This window comes from Lolium rigidum, chromosome 7, assembly GCF_022539505.1.
Source record: "Lolium rigidum isolate FL_2022 chromosome 7, APGP_CSIRO_Lrig_0.1, whole genome shotgun sequence".
Classification (NCBI taxonomy): domain Eukaryota; kingdom Viridiplantae; phylum Streptophyta; class Magnoliopsida; order Poales; family Poaceae; genus Lolium; species Lolium rigidum.
The window spans coordinates 313,310,235-313,326,171 of record NC_061514.1 but is presented as its reverse complement, the minus strand read 5'-3'; the positions used below and the strand labels follow the sequence as shown (position 1 = coordinate 313,326,171).

The 15,937-nt window shown below is 49.9% G+C and overlaps 1 protein-coding gene across 1 annotated transcript in view; it reads right to left on the bottom strand.

The window, feature by feature from the left end:
* Positions 1-1,118: 1,118 nt before the first annotated feature.
* The window catches only part of LOC124676493 (polyubiquitin-like), a 65,114-nt gene continuing 50,295 nt past the window's right edge, over positions 1,119-15,937 (bottom strand). Inside the window, exon 3 of the mRNA XM_047212540.1 lies at positions 1,119-1,821. Within this exon, the coding sequence (XP_047068496.1) occupies positions 1,119-1,821 (703 nt within the window). The remainder of the gene's footprint in view (positions 1,822-15,937) is intronic.

Genomic DNA, 15,937 nt, shown 5'->3' with positions numbered 1-15,937 from the left:
CCCAATTTCGTCTCTAAAAATTTTCCAAAAAATCCCCAAAAATAGCCCTAATTTGCCTTTGGACGGATCTGCGATTTCGTTGCGTTTTGAGTGATTTTGGTCCATGGATTTGATGTTGTTGTGCTTGATTTACTATTTCCCCAACGTTTAGCCCCCAATTCCATCGTTTCCCTTCGATTTGGGTCGATTTAGACGAGTTTGGCTCAAGAACAGGAGAGAGAAAACGCGCGATCCGGTTGAAATCCGGTCAACCGGGCGGCAGACCGGACCGGCCAGCCCAGAACCCGGTCAACCGGGCGGCAGACCGGGCGCCAACCGGGCGGCAGACCGGCCCGGCCGGCCCAGAACCCGGTCAAACGGGCGGCAGACCGGCCAGGCCGGCCCAGGAGCTGGTCAACCGGGCCCCAGGCCGGGTGCCACAGCACCAACTCCCCCGCCGACCACCGCCACCCCTCTCCACCACCGGCAAGCACCGCAACCATCCCCAAACCACCAGGAAACACCACCGCGGCCCCGCAACCACCGCCGCAACCGCAAGAGCATCGACACCTCCCACCACCGGCATACCACCGCCAAGCTACTTTGACCCATTTCTTCCGCTAACTTATGTTTGCTTGTTCCGGTTTGAGTGCCTTGTTTGTGACACTAATCCGCAGCTACGAAGCAAGCGACGACATCGTCGGCACCCCGGACTTGCAACCGTACTCTTGACATCACCGCCATCATCGCAAGTTGTGTGTTCATCACCGCCTAATATCTTAGGTATAACTTGCATTCCCCTTGTAACCCCTCTTCTTTTGCGATCTATCCTATCGAACATTGCTTATCGAGTGTTGCGAGACATTGCACGTGGCCCCGATTGTGAGGTGTGTGTGTAGTATGGAGTCAAGCTTCTAAGCAAAACTCGTGTGGCAAGATAGCAAAAAGCGAGCTAACGCTAACATAGTGCGAGAAAAAGCCGGATTAAAAAAAATACCATTAACGTATCAGAAATTCAGAATGATAGTTCCGGATAGCACGCCACTGGAACGAGTGTAACAATAGTTCTACCGATAAAACACCACTAGTAGAGAGAAAAAGGGCTGCAAAAATACTTGTCAGACGTCCCGATGACCATCTCAACAACCACAAAGGCAGAGCACCAAATGGAGGGTATCGTCCTTCCGAATCGTATAGTCCGCCAGGGTGCGGTCGTTCTCCAGCTGCCGACCGGCAAATAGGAGGCGTTGCTGTGCCGGACGACAGCCGTCCACCTGATAGATCTTCATCTTGACATTGTCGATGATTTCTGTCCTCTCAACCTGAAGCGTGATGGTCTTTCCTTTTAGCTCCCTCACGAAGATGCGCATTTTATCTCCTGGACCGTCCGGGTAGTGGATGGCCGGGTGGTGGACCGCCGGGAGGAGGACAAGGAGAAGAGTGGAGTCCTTGCAAATGTTGAGGTCTGCCAAGGTGCTCTCGTCCACCAGCTGTTTATTGGCAAAGATGAGGCACTGGCGATCCTTGGGAAATCCCTGAATATATTGAATCTTGGACTCGACAGTGTCAATGGTATCCAAGCTGTCAACCTCAAGCGTGATGGTCCTACCTGCCAGCGTCTCCATTACATAGATTTGCATTCTTTCTTGGAGGTCGAGTGTGGACTCATGCTTGATGCCATAATCAGCCAATGTAAGGTTGTCCTCCTCTAGCTGCACTCCGTCAAAGAAAAGGCAGTGCAGCTGTTCCTGAATCTTTGCCTTCACAGTATGGAGGGTATCTGATCGTTTGACCTTGAGGCAGATTGTCCTGCCGGTGGGGCTCTTCACAAAGAGATGCATTCTGTCTGAATGAGTACAAAATCATAAACGGAAAAACCTTTTATTAGCCTGGAGAACAATGCACAAAAACGACAACAATTCTAACATACAGAGGTAGTAGAAACAAGAACGCGGTATCTAGAAAAGCAGAGAAGCTTCCCAAATGAATTGTTTATACAGAACATAACCCTGGGGGAAAAATTTGCGAAGTTAAGTCTTGAGATCCGGAAAAATTACATGGTTCACTCAGTTCTGTACATTGAAGAGAATATATAGTTCTCAATTAACTGACATACCCTGTCTACTGAAATAGAAACGATAACCAGCAAATGCCAACTCAGCTCACAAGACTAAATGTTGGAGAAGCTAGGGCGCTCTTCAGAGTTGCTACAATGTATCGACCACAAACTAAGATTAACACCAGATGCGTTCGTCCAGCTTTTATTTACGTTGTAGAACAAACACAGAAAGATTCACTTCGGGCACTGTAGCTTACACTGCACTGGTACTACTACTACATAGAATCCGATTTTTTCCACTGCCTCAAGAGTCAAGACCACCAGGTATCTTTTTGTCTATACTACTATGTTTTTTCATCTGTTTACGATAATTTTAAACCATGACGCTACAATAGCACTTTTAGCTTACTCCAGCAATGATTTCACAACAGCATGTTGGCACCACTTCAACAATCCAGATATTATACAATCTAACATCCAAAGGCGCGGTGTGCCGCCGCGCATTACTTCCTAGTACAGTATTAAAGGCTGACCAATACTGCATACAAAAGATAAAGTATCAATTTTTTTCCGCGACAGGTATATATATATAACAAGAACCTCTATCGATAAAGGCGTTCCTTAAGTCATCCCCTTCAGGCGACCTAGGAGAGAACCCTTGTGGGCCCTTTTGGAGGCTGCTGCTCGACCAAGCCGCCACCTTCCTTCCTCTCTCCTCGCTGTTGGCAACCCGGCGCCTATGATGGGGGCGGTAGGTATGTTACTATGTAATCTCCTGACAGTCTCATGAAAAAAAAGATCCATTGATGGGGGATCTTGTCCGCATCTTCCTATGCGTTTGCAACACGTCAAGTCCGGGTAGCGACCCTAATCTCCGTTGGTTTGATGCACTAGGAGATGCAACAATGGGATGATGTTGGGGTGATGCAGGAGGGTAGGGTGCAAAGGTGCCAGTAGTTCTCCCATGTTGGTGTAGCGGCCAGGGCATCAGCTTTTCCGCCGTGGCGATTGGCTACAAAAGCGAGGAAGGGGGACGAGCATGAGAGGATGGCGGATCTTGCATGTCTTTCAGATCTACTGGCATCTTCGAGGTAGTTGATCTCGCTTCAACGTCTAGGTGATGGCCATACGGTTGCATGCCACACACGTTGTATGTGCGGCGCACTGTGGCAGCATATGCCCCTTCTGTTGGCGGCGCATGAGTTTTGGAATTGGGGCACCTACCTGACTCTTCGGTGGCAGAGCTGTTGTCATGTGGATGGTGTGGTGGCTAGATCTTCGAGATGGTGATGGCCTTCAGCTCCATGTGTCGAGGACTCGAGGTAGATGGCAGTTTGGGACATCGTATTCTTGGACCGCTGAGACCAGTAGTTGTATGGGCTGCCCAGATCGGGTTTGATCCGATTGGAGGGTGCTACGCATTGCATCATTTCTGGATTTGTCAAGCCATGCCTAGCGAGGAGGGCTACTACGACGTCTCATCCAGAGGCGTCAAGTCATGTTTCTCGGTAGCATCAAGTCATGCTTGAAGGCTTAGGCTAAGAGTTACCTTATGGTTAGTGGTAGGCTAGTGAAGTTACTGTTGCGAGGCATACGGCCTCGGGATATTTTTCCTTCTAAAGTCAACTTTGTTTGGCTTCGACTTATTTGTTATTTCTAATAAAAAAATTTTGAAACAGGCAAAAAAGCTTTTGCGTTATATTGATATAGGAGAAGCAAACAGGTACATAGAAAGAGCAATTAAAACGGAAAAAAGGGGTGGGGCGGAACATCGCCGCCCCGAAAGGGAACTCAGCTAACAAGATCTGCCAGGCTCTTAGCGCCTGCAAGGATCCAATCTTTTCCTTCTTCCCAGATCTTGTGCATGACGACCGACGGTAGAGAGGACTTGTTGATGAATACGCGTTCGTTCCTCTCTTCTAATAATAATGGTTATGCAATAATCCTAGACCTACGGAAAAAGCAAGAACTGATATCTACAAAGTTCTCTAGATGGTTATGGGGATCAATCAATGTAGAGACCGGAGGTTACCTTTCTTATCGAGAAAAGGCAAGAACTGATATCTACAAAGTTCTCTAGATGAACAGAACAGTCATATCCGCAAGAAAAACGTTGAACTCTTATAATGTTCTCTCTAAACAATCGTAGGATCTAACAGCTTCCATTAATCCTACCCTGAGAGCAGGCTCTAGAGATCGCGGACACAACGCATGAATATGAACACGACCACTAGCTAGCTAGAAGTAGAGATGGGGAAAAGATAGCAAGTCCGAACCTTGATCGACGAAGAAGAAGCTTGTCGCTGTGGCGTTCGCCGGAGAGCCCAGGAAGATAGGAACGGCAAGAGTTAGGGTTGGTCGGTTGCGATAGATTTTATAGGGTCCAATGGGCCGCTCCTCTCTTCATTTTTTCATGCGTTTGGGCTAAACGAGTTGGCGGTCCACTACCTCTGTTCGCTATTATAAAGGCAAAACGAGTTTTGGAGACTTTCTGAAAAAGGGAACGTGGATCGTGCATGAGAGTTCACAATAAATCTCGTCTACTACCTCTGTTCACTATTATAAGATTTTTTTTAGATTGTCCTAAAATTACATATATCTAGACGTATTTTAGTGAGTATGTTCGCTCATTTTAATTTGTATCTAGTTTGTATTAAAAATAGCTAAAACTCTTACATCGGTGTTGTGGGTATACTTCATGAATGTACCATCGACAGTGCCTAGATCCGGCAAGCCCGGATGGCCCACAGACGGTGATGTGGCATGTGGCCTATCGGGCGGCTCAGCTGTTGATCATTAAGGATGAAGTCCAGTCCAGGATCAGGAAGCTGGATACTAACCGACCTTCGGAGGAAGCCGGATCCGTAGAGGCCATGAGGAACCCGGATCCAGTACGACGTAGATGGAAGACGGATCCTTGACGTACGCGGCAAGATATTGTACCGTAGTAGGCAACTTGTAATCCGGCTAGGACTCTCCATGTAAACCCTAGATCCGTGCGCCTTTATAAGCCGGATCCTGAGAGCCTTAGAGGCACAACCACAACTCATTGTAACAACGCGAAATCGCTCAGATAATTCCAGACAAGTAGCAGTAGGCCTTGCCATCGTGCAGGTGGTCCGAAGCTGGGTAAATCGTGTACCACCGTCTCGAGGACTCTCCGCCCAATGGCCCCTACTTCTTCTCCCCTCCATGAGGATCCCTCCTTTGGAGTACCGTCGAATAGGCAACGACAGTTGGCGCCCACCGTGGGGCCTGTGGCGTCTGGAGGCCGGAACCGGGAGGGTTCTACCTTCGGAGGCATCGGCGACACCATCGCCGTGGGGCGCGTCAAGTACGCTGGGAACTTTCCGATCGTCCCTGAGGATGAGTGCTGGATTCCGGCTAAGACAAACCCCGTCAAGCTCTCCATCATCCCGATCAGCGGGATACACCTCTTCATCGGCGAGACCATTGATTCCGACGGAAACACACTGGTAAGTAACGCTGATGCGACCGCCGCTGAGCAGGACGCAGTCGCGAAGGTCCGATCTGAAATGCAGGAACTTCCTGAGGAAGATTCCGCCTTAGATCTAAAAAAAATCAAAACCCACCCAATCCGCCCCTGAGCAGGAAACAAAGGTGGAAGACCAATGCAGATCCGCCTGGGTCTCCCAGGTGTTAGAAAAGCAAAGGTGCCACTTCGTGCACTTCCTCGCACATACCGCTGGAACCGCCCTTCTTCAGGAAGATGCTGGACCCATGCAGGACGAGGCTGTCGGAGCCGGTGACGCTCCGGAACAACAAGAAGTTGTCGGAGACAGCGACGCCCCGGAACAGCCAGAGGATGCCGGAGAAGCAGAGGATTCAATCCTGGGCAACCTCAGCCCGATCTCCGACGATGCCTCCACTATGGACACAGAAGAATACAACCGCCTCACTAAGGAGTTGGAGGATGAAGAAGCAGCTGAGGCGGAATCTGCTCCTCCTAAGCAGGTTCTCGCAACCTTAGCAGCGCTGGATCACCAGGAAGAGGAAGATGAGAATACACAATCCGACCCGCAGCCGTCCAACGCAGGATCTCCGCTATCGCGGGAAAGACCGCGTAAGGAAGTCCTGTCCCCAGAAGAACTGGTTGAGCAGGCAGGCATGGATGCAATCGCACATTTGGAGATCCTCAACAAGCCTATAACTCCTGATGACGCAGCAGATCCGGAAGCTCTAGAAGCCAAGAGGCAGGAGATGCTGGCAACAGCCGAAAAATTCGCCACCACTGCAGCAGCAATGCTGGATGAGAGGAAAGAGGCCGCGCACTTCGTGGATAATTTCCTCAAGCGAGAACGCCAGGTTGACGAATCACTGGAAAAAGTCAAGCAACTCCGGAAGCACTGGGAGGACAAGATCAACGAAGCTCAACAGGAGGCCGATATAATCAGACGAGAAGTTGTAGCTCCCCGCAAGATCACCTTCGCAACTCCCACCGAGCAACAACCATTCGCAACTCCAAAGGATAACATGAAAAAGGCTGCGGAGATCTTGAAAAACAAGGACGAGGAGATTGATATTGACTACGTCCGTACGCTCGTTGCCTCAGCAATGAAGCAGCAGAGCAAGGCAGATACTTCGCGTAGGTTGGAATCCAACCCGGATCACTGTGTGTCTACCGCGCAGAAGGACGCCCACGACAATCGTCATCACGATGACGAATCGCGCACCGGATCAACGGAGTGCAGAAGGAAAACCAGAGAACACCCAAATCCGATCCCCATACCGTCAAAGACGCCTCCGTCAGATCCGAAGAAGGGAAAGGATGCAATGTACACTGGTAGGGACAAGTACCGGAACCCGTCACCTCCGCCTAACGGGTACCCGCGTCCTCCACCCCCTCGTCACCCTAGTCCAGCCGGAAACACTAGGCCTCATGGGGCTGGTGGAATCAATATCCGCGACAACGTGTTGCCTCCGAGGAACGGGAACCGGGAGCGTACGCCGGAACCCCACCGAAGCCGGAACAACGATCGCGAGCCTGAGCCCAGAAGGAGCCGGAACAATGATCGCGAGCCCGAGCCCAGGAGGAGTCGGAACGAAGGACGCGAGCCGGAGCCCCGCCGAAGCCAGAACGACGGAGGCGACTATCACCAAGGTGAAGGTAGCCACCGAAGCCGGAGCGAGCCGCGGGAAGAACGCCGGGAATCTGAGGGCGGAAGAAAAAAATCTTACAGGCCCCCTCGCAGGTCTCCCTCACGACCGCCAAGTGGAGGAGGTGGAGGCGGAGGCGGAGGCGGAGGCGGAGGTCGGAGATCTCGCTCTCGCTCAAGAACCCCTGGCGGCGGCCCACGCGATGCTCGGGAACGCCTCAACGAGTACAGAACTGACTACATCAGCCCAAAGTGCTTTGGCAGGATGATTCGAGAGGAACCAAAGCCAAGGATGAACCTCAAGTTACCCGGAAACCTGAAGCATTATGATGGCACCGAAAGGCTGGATACCTGGATCGAGGATTACTATAATGTTGTAACCTTCGCCGGAGGAACCCCTAACATCGCCTGCCGCATGCTCCAGCTGTACCTTGTAGGTCCAGCCCGGATCTGGCTCAGTGACCTCGAGAAGAACTCCATCTTTTGCTGGTTCGACCTGAAAAACGCCTTCGAGAAACACTTCAGGGGCACCTATAAGAGACCTGCCACGACAAGCGACCTACATGCATGTATCCAGAAGAAGGGTGAAACATCAAGGAGCTTCCTCACCCGATGGTTGCAAACCAGGAACGAGTGCGAGAACGTTGACAACCGCACAGCTATGCACGCCTTTATAGGTGGATTGCAGAGAGGAGGACTGCTGCGGCACAAGCTCACTTGCTTGGTCAATGCAAACAAACTGACTTTGGATGACATGATCACCATCGCTAGGATCATACTGCCGCCAATGACGACACAAGCGGAGATCTCGCAGCTACAGCAATTCTCCTACACCAGCAAAAGAAGAACCGTGATGTCAACACCCGGATTTTTAAGTCCAGATGCCTATTATGCCATTCCTCGCAATCCCAGGAATATTATTTTTGCGAGACATAATAGATTGATATCACAACACATCATTCATTACATACTAATATCGTCTTACAAATAAAGGATCACATGATCCAGTCTCATTACAACATAGGGGATCTAGAGATCCAAATACAAATCACGTAGCTGAAGCGAAGTAGTAACAGTCTTGGTCCATTTATTCCACAGGCAACTGTCGACGTCAGGAGTGGTCCTAATTGTCGTAGACGTCCTGCTGTCCTTCTTCCGGGTTCTGGTACTCCCCTTCATAGTCTGGCCATTTGAATAGCCAGGGACACAGCCATGAGTACTTTAAAGTACTCGCAAACTAATACTAAGGTAAAATACTATCAACTATAATAAGGGGGTTCTAAGCTCTAGTTTCATTTCCATAAAGCCAGTTTTATTTCGTAAACACTTTAATAACCAAAACCCCTTCATTTGGCTAACTTAACTCAAGTGGGAACATTAGTGTCATTCCCACAACTCAGTTGTGATTCAAATCAAAGTCACCTTTCAATTCAAGTCACAAGTCATCATTCATATTTTTGGAAAAGTTCTGATGACGGAACAGTATGGCCTTTCCAACTGTCCATAACCGCGGACGCGGCTATTCGAATAGGTTTAACTCTGCAGAGGTTGTACACTTGTGCCACAACAATTGCAATAGTTCGTCGAGGTAATCGGCCCTGATTTATCGTACGCGAGACGCGAACTACCAATCTTAACCTTTCATTTACATACCCTAGTATAGGCACCTCTCCCCATGAGCTTGGCCTCCCGGTGAAAACAAACCGTCAACCCGGGAACTGCACAGGGCTTGGGTAGGACATTCACCTCACTTCACGTCATTTCACATTCAATGGAGGCAGCCTCGGCATAACCCCTATGATGCTTGTTCAGAGGGAACCCATACTAAAATACATAAGTTTCCAGCTAAGCCTTACCCAGATTCAGGTATTGTGGGGGTACTTGTAAAATTGGAATGGTATCGCATCCGAACCCAACCATCAGATTTTGGTAAGTTTCACCAAGTCATTCACAAGTCAAATTCACCTTCAAAAGCTTTCCATAGAAAGACTCATCATTCCAAGGTTTTCAAAAGTCATTTCACTTCACAAGTTCCCAACTAGAGTAGTCACTTTTAATGTTTAGCACTAGCAACTAGTCATGAGGGGTGCTAACTATCTTGGAGCTTGCTAGGCTAAGTGTGATGCTCTTGTACTACTCCATAACTAAACCAAGTGAATCATAAATCAAAAAGTAACTTTGATAAGTAAAATTAAGTAAAGCTTGTAAAGTAAAACTTGGGATAGGATCATAAAGTAAAAAGGTAAAATGTAAAGGTGCCTTGCTCTTGTAGAGCTTTGCATTAATATATCTTGCATTGGTAATAGCTTGCAACAAAATAGCTTGCATTAGTCTTGCTTGCATTGATTGGTGAGGTGATCAAAGTGTTCTTGCTCTTCTTCTTGGTAGAATACCTCCTCCTCTTGATAGTCTCCAGTACTAGCGTCTATAAACGAATACGAGGATACAATCACCAAACAATACTTAAGTACTCTTAATTAGCCTTAGTGGCTCACACAAATGATCTAACATCACTACTTAACATTTATTCAAAAATTATGCTAGGGTTTCCTTATTTGGTCTTAGGAAAATAATTTCCTCTCATTGAAATTGGAGTTAGGATTCCTTTTTAATTTGTGAGAAATAATTTCCTCTCATTGAATCTTCTCAAATAACCATGTATGATCACATGTTGACCAAGGTCAACACTTCACACTTATCATTTGAGAAAAATAATTTAAATGAGATTTATCATCTCATGTGATTTAAAATAACCAGTGCAAATTTGGATACTATTTTGACTTAAATTTCACAAGTGAGCAAGTATGAACCTATGCAGTATAGGTCATCACATTACTTCATATCACTTGTGAAAATGATTTAAATGAGGTGCTACACCTCATAGATTTAAATTCCTAAAATTTGAAATAGTTTAAATGGGCTAGTATTGACTACATAGCCAATATTTTGCTTCTAGTCCATGATCATGAACAGAACCTATGCTATATTTTTACATACTAAATTAGAGTTGGTTAAATGTGAATTATTGCAATTGGATTCACTTCAAAATTCAAATTGGTTGATTTTTAAGATTTATTTGAATACTGAAAAGTCTCTGTTTTGTTATTTTTTCTATTCAAAATCTAGACAAGATATGAGGTTGAGACCAGTGGGGTTGGCTAGATAAAATCATAAGCTTTCCAGAACATTTTGAATCACAAGATTTGGATTTGTAGATTTAAAACTATTCAATTTATAGCACAGACCAGAATTGAATAAGTGCTGAAATGGATTACTACAAAGTTTAAATTGTTGGGCTGCGCGGGAAAACAGATGGGCCGAAATGGTTTGAACAGCGAAACTGGAACAGTAACGACGCGGGCCTGCTGACATACGGTCCCACGCATCAGTGACCGGTTTCCTTACCGAAACGGTACGCAGCGTCGGCCGTTGGATTAGGAAGCGATCGGACGACTGAGGGCGTTCTTCTTCTCCGGCGAGAGGAGGGTGTACTGGCGGCGGAGATAGGGGGTCGGGGAGCGTTCCAGGCCGCCGGCAATCGAGGGAGAGGTGCGAGGCGACATTGTCGACGGTGTAGTGGCTCCTGGTACAGTGGCGAGGCTTGGGGCGGCTCCAGTCGATGTAGGTGATCTGCGGAGTCCGGCGGAGACGAGCTTGCGATTGAAGCTGCTCCGGCGAGGTGGGTTCAAATTGGTGGGTGGAGAAGGGGCAAGGATGAGATGGGAGCAGATGTTCTGAAGAATTGTGGCTCGGATCTCCTCTATTTATAGGCTGGTGAGAGGGCCGTGGATGCGGCGAAGGGGTCGACGACGACAATGGCGCTACGGGCTGCGAAAGGGCAAGGCGAGGTGCGCATCGTGTAGGCGACGTCTAGGAGAGGCTCTGGGTATAGCTGGAGTGTCCAGGGGACGATGGGAGCGCTCGGGTTGCTTCTGCGACGAGGACGGTACTGGACGGCGGAGCGTCGATCATGGCGACGGTGATGGGGCGTGCGCGAGCTAGGGAGGATGTCTAGGAGGTAGCCGTAGGCGTGGTGATCATGTGTGCCAAGTGGGAGAGGGAGAGGAGGACGAGAGGCTCCAGGCGAGAGGCGTACTGGCGCGTCCAGGGCGTCGTCTGGGCGCGCTCACCGCGTGCGTGGACATGTCGTGGCATGGTACTCGGCGTGCAACGTTTGGCCAAGTGCGTGTGTCGTTTTGCTTAGGGTTGGTACGAGCATGCTCAGGGGAGTGTAGGCATGGCAGTAGACATGGTGAGGTGGTTTGGAGAGGACCAGAGAGGAATGGAGTGAGGGTGGCCGGCATGGGTACGGCATGGCCAAAGTGCTGCCCTCTCCACACTTTAATCGACGAGAGCAAGTACATGCACTGATGCAGGGGATGCAGGAGGTCACAATGATCACAAACCAAAAGTGGTTTAGCCCAAAAACCAGTGGTTTATAGCATGTGTCAACTTTCCAGATTTGTGCCTGCAAGGTGCTCGACACAATGGCCGCATGAAACTTCTTTTCAAATTTTGAAATTCTTTTTGGTGGATCTCAAACATATAATTAAAGAAAAAGAATGGTGGTGGTGGTGGTCAATTTGGTGAAGATTTGTGAGATTTCAAAATGAGGGTTATCTTCTCATAGTTTCAAAGTCACATCTTGTCAAAACTATTCTGGTCAACCTGGTCAACATTATGTTATCACCAGAATTTGACCGAGTCAGAGGTGGGCCGCGATCAAGATGGGCTTGAAGAATATACATGGAAGGAATACATGAATCGGCCTTATATGCAAAGTTTGGGCTAGTTCGCCCGTGTATCTGTAAATATGATAGGATACGTGTCGGTTAGTTAGAGTTTGACCCGTGCATGGTTGGGATTATTCCCACGTTAGAAAGTCTACGGACTATAAATATGTATCTAGGGTTTATGAAATAAACAACAATCACGTTCATCACAAACCAATATAGGCGCATCGCCAACTCCCTTGTCTCGAGGGTTTCTTCCGGGTAAGCATCATGCTGCCTAGATCGCATCTTGCGATCTAGGCAGTACACGTTTATTCGCTGTCCATGCGTTGCTCGTACTGAAGCCTTTTTGATGGCGAGCAACGTAGTTATCTTAGGCGTGTTAGGGTTAGCATTGTTCATCGTATCATATGCTATCGTCGTGCAACCCTGAGACGTCTAGCCGCCCTTACACCTATCTTAGGTGTAAGGGCGGCACCCCGCTTGATCGTTATTTAGTAGATCCGATCCGTTATGATTGCTCCTTGTTCTCCAAGGATTAGTTTAATATCTGCATAGTTAGGCCTTACAAACGGGTTGAAGGATCCGGTGGCGCGTAGGGTGTAGTTTGCTAGCCCTAGACAGGATGTTCCGGGGATCAACCTCGTGTTGGTTTTTAGGCCTTGTCTAGGGTCGGTTTACGATCACCGTGCGTGGCCGCCGGGCTCAATCACGAGTAGGATGTTTCGATTATGTGGTGAAAACCCTAAATCGTAGTAGGTCGCTTTAGCTTTATCTTGATCAAGCAGGACCACCATATATTCGTACACCTCGTACGGATCATGGGTGGATCGGCTCTTTGAGCCGATTCACAGGACAACCTGAGAGCCGATCGAGGCTCGTATTTAATGTTTACGTGTATGCCATGCAGGAAACTAAGCGAGGCACATCCATCACCTTCCTGACCAGGTATAGGTCAGGTGGCACGCCCTTGCACCAGCATCGGACGTGCGTGCCGAGTCTTTGCGGGCCGTCGCTCGGAGGGACCGGGGCCAGCCGCGAGTCCCGGGAGCCTCCCGGCTCTCTTGTGTTGCCCGTCGCTGCTCGCCGGTGGGTTTCTGACCGCAACACATTCTGGCACGCCCGGTGGGACAATCTTCGACATCAACCGCATCGCCATCTACATCTGAGATGGCGGAAGGCACCCCAGTCACGTACGAGGATCTGACCGAGGAGCTCAAGAAGAAGTATGACGAGGTCAAAGCAATCCTCGAAGCCGACCTCATCGGCTCCTTTCACAGAACCCGCTCACATGGCATCAGGTGGAAAGGGTTCTCACCCGAAGGCGCGCTCGATGGAGTGGACCTGTCCGCCCCGTCAGAAGAACGCACCAGGTCCCTGCGTCAGGAGATTAACTTCCTGGTAGCTCACTCGCTGCACCGCCATTCTGAGAGCCTGGTGAACACTTTGGAGCGTGTCGCTCTTCGGGTGGTCCAGGAAATCATGAGGCATCAGTACTCTCCGTCAGGACCAGCTCTCGGGACTTACCAAGGAGAAATGCCACTCCAGTCCCGTCCACCGCTGCCATTCGCGTTGGCAGCACCAGAAGTGCCGAATTCACCGGCATACATCGTCTACAAGATCGGTGGTGACCCTAGTGACTACCAGTTCTTGCATGAGGCGCCTAAGGAGATCCCTCACGGATACACGTGCACATACGTGCCAGACTGCAGTAACTGGGCACTCACGAACCAGACTGCAACAGCAGGGACTTCTGGAACAACAGGAGGAACTTCGGGAGCAGATCTTGAGAAGCAGACGTGGCTAGCTAAGTATGCCACTCCGATAAACCTCCAGAGCGCAGCTCCTGCAGTTGGCTCAGAGCTGGAAAAGCAAGCATGGCTGGCTAAGTATGTCACTCCGGCGAATCTTCAGAGTTCGACTCCTGCAGCCAGCACCGCGGATCAGATCAGTACCATCCTGAGAGACCAGTTCGGCATGGTGCCGAAAAGGAGGACAATCGGCTATTCCAAGCCGTACCCCAACGAGTACGAGGTGATCCCGCTACCACCCAAATATCGGCTCCCTGATTTCTCCAAGTTTAATGGATCAGATGGTTCCAGCTCCATCGAGCATGTGAGCCGATATTTGGCACAGCTGGGCACGATCTCAGCATCGGATGAGCTGCGTGTGAGGTTCTTCGCACAGTCCCTCACAGGATCGGCTTTCGGGTGGTACACATCGCTGCCACCAGACTCAATCCGGACTTGGAAGCAGTTGGAAGAGCAGTTCCACATGCAGTATCACTCAGAGGCTTCCGAGGCAGGCATTGCCGATTTAGCACAAGTACATCAGAAGCGCGGAGAAACAGTGTCAGAATACGTCCAGCGCTTCAGGACCGTTAGGAACCGATGCTATTCGGCTCGTGTGACTGAAAAAGAAGCATTCGAGTTGGCGGTGGTGGGTCTCGCATCACCGATCAAGGACATGGCCTCCCAAGCAGACTACCCTTCACTGGCGCACATGGTGCAGAAGCTGTCAGTATATGAACAGCGCCACCCAGATGTATACCAGGATAAATTCAAGCGTGCGGTGGTCCTGGTTGAGGCAGATGAAGACGAAGGCTCTGCGGGAGATCAAGAGGTAGCAGTAGCTGAATGGACTCGGGGGGAGGGCCCCGTGTCCTGCAAGTGGGTTAAGCCACAAGGTCCTCCCAGAGGGTTTGACTTCGACGTTACCAAAGCTGAGCAGATTTTCGATCTCTTACTTAAGGAGAAGCAGCTAAAGGTACCCGAAGGCCACAAGATCCCCACGGCGCAGGAGCTGAACGGGAAGCCATACTGCAAATGGCATAACACGTTCACCCATCCCACCAACGACCGCGGGGTGTGGCGTCGGCGGATCCAAATGGCGATAGAACAAGGGCGTCTAATTTTCAGCCGGTACGCCATGAAAGTCGACACACACCCCTTCCCCGCCGTTAACATGGTGGAGTGCACTTACCCCGGAGGGTGCCAGCCAGGATTCTCGTTCAACATCAACATGGTAGGACCTGGGCACCACTCTGGTAAGGACGGAGACGAGGGCAGCTGCTCTCATAGCAAGGACACAGAGGAAGCCGTTCCACGCGATCGGCTCCGACACGATGGCGAGCGCTACATCACAGAGGGAGAAGTGAGGAATGTAAGATATCAGCGACCTCTCTCTGATCACCTCCTCAACAAGTATGTGAGTCAATATGACCAACGCCGACGATACATCGACGATGATGAAAGAGATCGTCTGGCTAGGGACGCCAGGAGACATCGTCGGCAGGATCGCGACGAGGAGAGATATGAGCGCCACGCCAAGGAAAAGTCGAGAGAGCAAGACGACGTGGATAGGCACTGGGACTGTCCCTTCTTCAGACACTGCTGGGATTCAGGAATGAGCCGATTGCCTACAATCGGCAAGCGCCCGAATGTAGACGAAGAAGAGGGATGCGGCTAACGTGTCCGTGTTCAAACGTCTAGGGCCTCTCCCGCCTCGGAACAAGAACGCTGAGTCCTCTCGGGTAGAAGATCTCGAGGAACTAGAAGACGATGATGAAGAAGAAGATAAGTACCACCGGCCAAGGTGGTGCCCTGATGGACTCAGCCGTTCCCAAAAGCGTAGGGTTCAGCGACTACGTGGTTTGGAGGAAGCCGAAAGGTTATACCTGCACACGTTAAGGAAGGCGCAGCCTGATCTGGCCGCGAAAATTCAGCGAACCCTGGACGAAGAAGGTCAGCCACAAAGGAAAGAGTGGCGCCCAGACAAAAGAAAACCGGTGATGAGACATCGGCTGGCACAAACATGGTGTTCATCCTTCCAACGGAGTTTAGCGCTCCAGGATTAGACGAAGCACCTGTGGCACAACTTGACTGCGGCCCACGGCCGGTTATCTTTGAGAAACCATGAGAAAGAAGCTACAGACATCTGAAGGCCCTGTACTTGCGAGGCTGCATCAATGGGCATCCTGTCAACAAGATGCTGGTGGACACCGGAGCGGCAGTCAACATTATGCCATACTCCATGCTACGTCGGTTGGG